The following is a 9247-nucleotide window of genomic DNA, read 5'->3' on the forward strand; positions in this document are numbered from 1 at the left end:
GACCTCCGAGACGGATGGATAATAAAACGCACCATATGTCGTAGCTGTTTGCGGGAGTTTAGGGTTAGGGTTAGGTTTAGGGTAAGTTAACCGTTAACTGTTACCCTAACCCTAACCCTAACCATAACCAATCGGAGGAGAGCCCTTCAAACCAATCAGAGTTGAGAATCCCAGAATTACCCCGCGGAAAAGAATCTCCTGTGCATTAGAAAACTATCCCTCCTTTAAAAAATAGTTCACTGGACACTTATTGTTTGGTTTAAACTATTTACAGAGCTATATAAGAGCTACAAATACAATTGGGAAATAAATACAGCTGTATATGAATCAGCGGTTGAGAAATTCTCCTAGCCACAGCCCTCCCCCCACTCATAATGAACCCCCTCAAAGGCCTTGCGTAACATTAATAGGCGCTCATAAACCCGCAGCTCTAAAATAGAGTGTTACAGAAAACAAAAATAACCCTTTGTAATGCACTGCAGTCTTAGTGTCATTGACACAGGAAAAGTAGGCTTACTTAAGATGACGGCTTGCAGATGTTGTGCGCTCTCCAATCAGCCTTTGATATATTAGAAAGAGGCTTCGTATTTTCAACAACAAAACACTGCACAGTGTGACGGGGTTATAATATTTTTAGATTGTTTATTTATTTTTCTTGGAGGGCGTTGACCTCCGAGGTCCCTTTCCCTGCCACTGACAGGGGGAACAGCTGCATACTAGTGCTCATTGACTGCTTCGCCTAGTGGCCAGAGGTGTACAAGGTTCCATGATATAAATGATTTTATTGATATTGCAAAAATAACACCAAACAATCGCCTCAAATGTAAAAGGACATTTTATTTTAGAATATGTTCTATAGTTGAGATTAGCTCTGCCTGCTTGATCTTTCTTTTTAAGGAGACATTTTATGGTGTTTTCCCAACAAGTAAACATAGTAGGCCTATTTGAGTTCCAGAAAACATGTTTTTGAAGCTGTTTGCTGGAAATAGCTTTTAGGAAAAATCTTCCCTACCGCTAATCCCCTCTGTTTCAGTCCCTTCGGAATGCGCCGTTTATAGTGTCTGTAGCTTTAATGCAAATGAGCTGCTGCCCATTGACCAATGAGCTGTCAGACTGAACCACAGCATGGAGGAGAAGGCATTTTTGCCGTTTGCGGACTCCTGGAGCCCTATATCTATATAATATAATATAATGTAATATAATAATAACAATATTATATATGGGTATTTATATAATATGATATTTAATATCACGGCCAAAAGCTATGTGCCTCTCGGATGATATTATGAAGTCTTTATTAATCATATGTAAATATATAAAAAAATGAATTAAATAGATTTGATTTCCTGTATTCTGTTGCATTTTGGGGATGGCCACTACCTATTACCTACTATTCATTCAGATTCATAGGGGGGGAGTCCAATTCCTCCACAAATGGGTGAAAGTGCTTACAACTCTCTGCTAGTTAGCATCTATCTCTTCTCTACATGTGTTGCGCGGTTGCTGCTGAGGGAGATAGCCTATTTGATTGATTCGCTGAATTGTCCAATCATGTGGTGATAACAAAAAAGAAAAACGATACCATTGGCCTGGGGCGCACACTGGTGCGACCCGAGGGCGAATTTTCTTGTGCCAATGAAAAGCTGTCTCTGATTGATAGACAGCAAAAAGTTAGCAAGCTTAAATTGACTTCAACGTGGCCGGCGCCCCTGACTTGGAGGAGGGCTTTATTTCGAATGACCAATAACTAGCCTAGCCCAAATTATTGACGTCCATATGCATTTAAATGGTTGATGGCAGTGACAAGTACGGTTTATCACACAATTAAACGAGGATAAATGCTATGTACTTTTGTTGATTTATTTCGTATTGATAATAGTTGATTAATAGTTGGCCGATATATTCAAGTGAATTTCATGGAGGGGCGGCGCCCTAGCGCCCTCTATTGACCCACCACCACTGGTCTTACGTCTCTGGTACTTCCACAACAAGTAAAGACTCGTAGTGGGGGATATCTCGGCCATGGTTGAGAAGAATTGGGGGGAAAGGAACTTTGGCCGTGACTCTCTGAAGTCCATTAACCTCGACATGGAGGAGAAAGGGATTGTAGGCTACTCCGGGAGCTGAGCTGCCGGACTGCCGCCAAGCTCCCTGCGCCGGAGCTACCGGACTGCAGCCGAGCTCCCCCCACCGGACCTGACAGCTTCGGCGGCAGTTCATCTCCCGGACTACCGGACTGCCAAATGCCAGGAAAAGTGTTGTTTTCCTAATATGTCCCCTTTAACTATCGTCAAAGCGAACTTGTTCTACTACTGCTTGTTTAGTTAAAAAAATAAGATAAAACGTATTACACAATGGACCTTGAACTACAATTGTTTTTCTTCGTTTGAGTTGACTAACAACAATGCATGTGATGGATGTCTATTGTCTACCATTTCCATGTTGAAGTTTCACCCCTATCTTAATGATCCCTGCGTTTTTTAAGTTAATGATACTTAATTGAAGTTAATGATACTTCTTCAGACATTCCATGCAGTACATTTAATGTATTACCACATGTAATAGCAGAATGTAGTTTTGTTAGCTCTGGTTGATTGTTCTTTCTCCGTGGAGTTTAAATGGGCCAGCACTCACCCTGAGGCTCTCAGAACCCCTTCTGGAACCACATTGCTCCAAGAACAGGGGGAGGAAGATAAGAGAGAGGAAGAAGATGGGAGACAGATAAGGAGAGAGAGATAAATGGAGAGAGAGGGAGTGGGAAATGAAAAGGAAAGATGAGGAATGGAGAGATAGAGATGGGCAGAGAGAGAGATGGGGAGAGAGATAGCGATGCAGAGAGGAGGAGGAGAGGAGGAGGAAGAGAGGATAAGATTAAGAGAGAAGGGATGGAGAGAGAAAGATAGGAAGAGAGATCTAAAGACCATGCAGAATCAAAATGGGGAGGAATTAATTTCCCCAGAACAATGACACAGAAAGAAAATGAACATTGCAAACAGTAGAGTTAAGCTCACATTCAACTCAATTATTTAGCATAAGTGCTCTGAGCTCTCCAATCCTGCAGTTGTGAATGACTCTCTGGAAGAACCAGACGCAGATGTTTCCATCACCTGCCTGAGTGACTCCAGCCCTGTAGCACTGACCTCCTTCATTATGAAGGACTCCGAGCGGCTTGTCAGAACCCACATCTGCTCCACCACTTCCTGTTTGTAGATTACAGCTCAGCATTCAACACTATTTATGCCCAATAAGATCGATCATGGCTAACCTCCCTTTGTGAACTGGATCCACGACTTCCTGACGGGAAGCGTAGCATCTGGTCCTCTGCTGATCACAAGCTCCTTCAGAGGGGGCTGATGACTTGGAGCGCGTCATCGGCTGTCATTTCCCCTCGGCGCAACGTGTCGACCATACGGGAAATCATGGAAGATCATCAAAGACTCACGCCACCCAGGAGCATGGACTGTTCACATGGCCGCCCTCTGCTAATCGTTGTCGGCGCCGTCGTTTTTCCCCCCAGGCCATCAGGCTTCTAAACCAGCCGCAGGAGTTGTATTGATCATCAATCACCTGAACACTGCTGCACATGCTCTGGTCACTTTTTCGTTCAATGTAGATGACCTAAATGCAATGTACATATTCATGGTCAACCTCAACTTAAAATTATAATATGGAATATTTATGTTATTTATTGATCATTCATACTCTCCATACTACTTTATCAATAGTTTTACATTTTTTATGATGTATTAGTCAATATTAGTCTTAGTATACTTGCCATAATTGAGCTATTTTCGGCCCTATTTACGACTTATAAATAACTTAAGTTATTGCTAATGCCTTCCATGTATTTCTTGCTCGCCGTGTCATAAGGCTTTACACTGTTCAGATCGACGCTGTGTTCTCCTTTACTTACACATATACCCCCATGTCTCTCTATAAGTGGGTCTGTATATCATAATCATCCTCCTCATCATAAGCTTACTGCCGGGACAGCTGCTGTGAAAGACCCTGGGGTGCAGAGTATGAGACAATTGCAGTCCTGCCTTTCTAAGCTCCTTTCACTGTCTTTCTTTCACTCGCAAGAAAAACGCTGCAATGTATATTTTACACAGTAACGCCCATTTTAGGTCTTTATTTGTGGTGGAATCTATTATTTAGAACTACTGTAGGGTAAGATCATACAGATTTAAGTTAGTATGGTATGTTTTTGATTATTATCGGACGTAAACGAAGTAGGAAGGACTAGGAATAAAGAAGAAATAAAGAATTGTTACATTTTTATTATTGAAAGAGTATTCCTAAAGAGACAATAAGGACACAAAACAAACGTCACTTCGTTGATTGCATCATGAAACCTCATTGCATCCCTTTCAAATAACGAGAAGTACAGTACAGCATACATCAATAAAGATACATTATAAATCTATTTCAAGAGTATAATAAATGTAACTGACATACTCAAACTAAACTAGGCCGTTATTAAATAATGTTAATTCCAAGCAATAAGGTTTTGGGGTTTATAATCTATAATGACTTTCATTGAGCATCATCAAATTGTAAACAAACTCTGAAGACATTGATTTCCTCATGTGAGATCATGGGTTGCAGTGACGTGGAACATAACAGGTTTTTTAATTGGTGCCTGAGGGGGAAAATGCGAACGTATGCTGTGTGTCATTATTCCGATTCATAGATGGTCTAAATACAGATTGGAGCGCCAGATTGCCTGTTATAGTGAACAAGGTGGGGAATGTTTTGGACCCGGAAGTTGGTCGTCACAGGAATTGTAGGAGGGGTGTAGACTTGGTGTAGGCTATATGTAGGTGGGATGAGACCATGTGTTTAGGCTACAGTATAGGAAGGAGGGGTGCCGGCTGGGTGTTTGCTAAGTGGGGTGTAGACGTGTGTAGGCTATATGAAGGAGGGTTGGAGACCAGTGTGAGGCTATAAGTCGGAGGGGTGTAGACTAGTGTGTAAGCTATATATGTTGGAGGGGTGAAGACTAGTGTAGGCTATATGTAGGAGGGGTGTAGACTACTGTGTAGGCCATATATGTAAGAGGGGTGTAGACTAGTGTGTAGGCTTTATGTAGGAGGGGTGTAGACCAATGTGTAGGCTGCATGTATGCGTGGAGTTGTGGGCTAAATGCAGGTAGGGTGTAGTAGTACTGTAGTGGCTATAAGTAGGTGGAGGTGTAGGCTACAGTATATGAAGGTAGGGAGCAGAGTGGTGTGTAGGCTATGGTGAGGTGTAGACTTGGTGTAGGCTATGATGAGGTGTAGGCTATAGGGGATAGAGTGTGTAGGCTTCATGTAGGTTAGGTGTAGGCTATATGAAGATGGGGTGTGAGTGTGTGTAGGCTATATCAGTGAGGTGTAGGCTATATCCAGGTGGGGTGTAGAGTGTGTAGCCTATATGTAGGAGGGGTGTTTAGCTACTGTTGGCGCAGCAGGGGGAATGAACGCCACTTCATCTTTTCTCCTCTGGCTACTCAGATCAACGGCAGGAGCAGCGCGTGCTGCACACCTACACCACGTGGGCACCGTAACGCCTGAACGGTGTCTCCCGCCTAAACTAGAGCAGCATCGTCCATCAAGCCCAAGACAGGAGGACGCAATGAGCTCCTCTCTCCCAAAAAGCGAGTCGACCACTTCTCTGCTGAAATCGTCGGCGACAAACCGCAGGTCTGCGCATTCTTCCGATGTAGGCGCTCGCAGTCACCGGAGCCACCGTAATCAGCACCATCATCACCCTATGGGAGGAACCGGTGGCGGGGTCGGCCTGCCACAGGACTCGGGTTGGGGCGATGACTACGAAGCGAGCGCACGGAGACCCCTCTGTCAACCGAGACACGAGAGCTCTCGAGACGGTGGAGATTCGCGGGCACAGAAGGTGCACACGCACCGACAACAATCGGTGTCGCTCCTGCTGGAAGACAGTTCCGATCACATAGACACGAGGAGGTCGAGTATGGATCCGAATCAGAGGGAGACCGGTAGCAAGTCTTCCAAGTCCAAACAATCGCAGCATCATCATCATCATCACCACCACCACTCCACGCGCGACACCTCCAGAGTGGAGCTGCCCCTCCACGCCACCTCACGCCGGGAGAGGAGGTCATCGCCTCCGCCGACACCTTCTTATCACGAGCACTCCGATGATGCCGATTACTTTTTCGAGTCCCAGGAGAGAATAAACGCGAGCTCATCTTCCACGAGCTTTAACCGCGATTCACCACCTGCACCTGCCGCACCGATTCGGCGGACCGGGCGCAAGAAAAAACAGTCGAGCGCCCTGTCTGAACATGACTCCACCCTGCACCCCATCGTGAAATCCGTTTTTGGGCAGGTAAGCAGTGTGTGAATGACTGTCACTGAACTCAACTTCAACTTTGGTCATTTTGGGATATGTTGGTTTTTTTTTATTATTATTTTGTATTAATTATTCAAACGACGGCTCATTCTGGGACGTTTTGACTCCTAAGCATATTGCAAGTTGGGATAATATATGATCATACATTCACACAGGCTACTAAACCATATCTAACATCTTGTTTATTTAGCATCACTGTGGTTTAGTAGGCCTAGATATTTTGAATACATAGATTGAAAAGAATGGCCGTAGAACCAACTGTGTTATTATAATCTGAAAAAAAACACTTCTTAATTTCCAATAGCTTTTGTTACCAAATGTGTTAAGTTGTAAAGTGAAGGGAACATGAAACCATCTCAAACACTTGAGTGGAGTCTCTCAGATTACAGAGCAATGATCAATGAAATCTTTCTGATTGAAGGCTTCAGAAGTTAATGGTTTGGCAGACCATGAAGCCCCATATAAGCCCTGAGACCGTAACCCTAACTTACCCTAAACAGTAACCACCATCAGACCCTAACCACCATATCAGAGCCTAACCCAGCCCCACTCCCCATATGAACAAAATCTTTATCATGATGATCACCTGAGCAGCAGAGAGTGGAAAACCCTTTGGAAACAATAGTGTGATGCACGCACACACACACACACACACACACACACACACACACACACACACACACACACACACACACACACACACACACACACACACACACACACACACACACACACACACACACACACACACACACACACACACACACACACAGGTAAGTCAGACATTTTATGTGTCCAAACAAAATCAAATTTTATAATGCATTTCGTAATGAATTAAATCAGTGTTTCCTGTCGTTTCATAATAATAAACGGTGAATAAATAGTACCTAACACAGCACCACCCCTCCTCTTACTCAACACCACCTCTCATCCAATTCAGCACCACCTCTCTCTCTCTCTCTCTCTCTCTCTCTCTCTCTCTCTCTCTCTCTCTCTCTCTCTCTCTCTCTCTCTCTCTCTCTCTCTCTCTCTCTCTCTCTCTCTCTCTCTCTCTCTACCTCTCTCTCTCTCTCTCTCTCTCTCTCTCTCTCTCTACCTCTCTCTCTCTCTCTCTCTCTCTCTCTCTCTCTCTCTCTCTCTCTCTCTCTCTCTCTACCTCTCGCTCTACCTCTCGCTCTCTCCCTCTTACAGCATTGATAATGAGGAGCTCAAGAAAGATAATTATGTCCCCATGATGATTTGTGCCAGAAATAAAACTCACTCCATTCAGGCCAGAGCTTCAATCAGTGTTCAGCCTCAACCCATTGGTGAGCCATATGATTATTGAGAGTTATCAACACTGAGCACATACAGTGACGGCAGTTTGAAACCATACTATAATTCATCCCTACTTTTAAATCCCTACATTTAAGGAAGGGTTTAAGGATTTCAACTTGGTTTTTCTAAAGAAAAAAACGAAATAGGCGGATAAATAATCAATAATAAAGACAAGACACACTAGATACAAACACTACACTATAATACATTTAACAGGGCATACAGGATATCGGTTTAGCAAGCAATGACAGCAAACAACGTTTCAACCAATGAGGTGCCTACATCAACAGATACTGTGATGGTGCATCAAAAGTAGATAATTTCTATTAATAATCATACGAGGTGTGTGTGTTTGTGTACTGTATGCGTGTTTGTGTGTATTGAGGCTTGAGTGCATAAGACTGATAATGAAAGCAAAGTGGACATCAAAGAGCAAAAAAAAGCTTGGAAATGGAAAAAAAAGCATAGACGCGTGTGTGTGTGTGTGTTTGTGTGGGGAGGGGTGTATGTGCATAGATGTGTGTCGGGGAAGAGGGTCAAATGTGTGTGTGTGTGTGGGGGGGGGGGGGTGTATGTGTGTGTGTATGTGTGTATGAGAGTGTGTGTGTGTGTGTGTGTGTGTGTGTGTGTGTGTGTGTGTGTGTGTGTGTGTGTGTGTGTGTGTGTGTGTGTGTGTGTGTGTGTGTGTGTGTGTGAAGCGGTGAATGTGTGTATGTGTGTGTGTGTGATCTTGCACCTGTTCACTGTGGTCCTTACACCCCCCCCCCCTCCCCGTGCTTCATGTTATATGACTACTTTGCATCTTTACTCTTATACCCGGCTGTGGTGCCTCGGCGTCCACTACGCAGATATTTCCCTCTATAAACTCCTATATTTTTTAGATTCTACTTATGTAACACAAGGTCCGTAACAGTCCCTCCAGAACTCATCCACTCCCAGATGGAGCTAAGAATAGCCTGCTGCACAAGACCCATTATAAGAGCCCAAGGGAACTGAGCTTTTCATGGTGCGTTGGTTAAAATGTTCCTCCATTGATATCCTTTGGCTAACATTGTACCTGAATAGCATGGCTAACATGGTAACTGGCTATCATAGTACCTGGCTCACATGGCTAACATTGTACCTGGCTATCAGGCTATCTGAATAACATGCTAACATGATAACAAGCTACCTGGCTAACATGGTTATCATGGTACCTGGCTAACATGCTACCTGTCTAACATGGCTATCATCGTACCTCGCTAACATACTACCTGGCTAACATGGCTATCATGGTACCTGGCTAACATGGGCCCTGGCTTAAATGTACTCAAACATACTGATATACTATACTATATATACTCATATATGCTGATAGTGTTGCACATCCATTACCCACAAAATAATCTAAGATATATCAATAGTATCTCATACGACAGATAACAGCCATGTTTCTCTCCATAAGCTTGCTTCAGTTTCTGGAGGGAGTTTGAAAATAGGAATCACTGTGACCCATTTCTTTGAATATATTTATGTATTTTCTTTTGTGAACTTAAATGACCTTATTCCATAATGTTCC

The 9247-nt window shown here is 43.6% G+C and overlaps 1 protein-coding gene across 2 annotated transcripts in view; it reads left to right on the forward strand.

Annotated features, from left to right (window-relative positions):
- Nucleotides 1-5485: 5485 nt before the first annotated feature.
- cabp1b (calcium binding protein 1b) overlaps nt 5486-9247 on the forward strand; it is a 16141-nt gene continuing 12379 nt past the window's right edge. Inside the window, exons 1-2 of one of the 2 annotated variants that reach the window (XM_056588554.1) lie at nt 5486-5918; nt 5961-6348. In XM_056588554.1, coding sequence (XP_056444529.1) covers nt 5617-5918; nt 5961-6348 — 690 coding nt within the window. In that variant the 5' untranslated portion in view covers nt 5486-5616. Of the gene's footprint in view, nt 6349-9247 lie in introns of both variants that reach the window. The other variant, XM_056588553.1, reaches the window with a different exon arrangement.

This window comes from Gadus chalcogrammus, chromosome 4 (assembly GCF_026213295.1).
Source record: "Gadus chalcogrammus isolate NIFS_2021 chromosome 4, NIFS_Gcha_1.0, whole genome shotgun sequence".
In the NCBI taxonomy this organism is placed as follows: Eukaryota; Metazoa; Chordata; class Actinopteri; order Gadiformes; family Gadidae; genus Gadus; species Gadus chalcogrammus.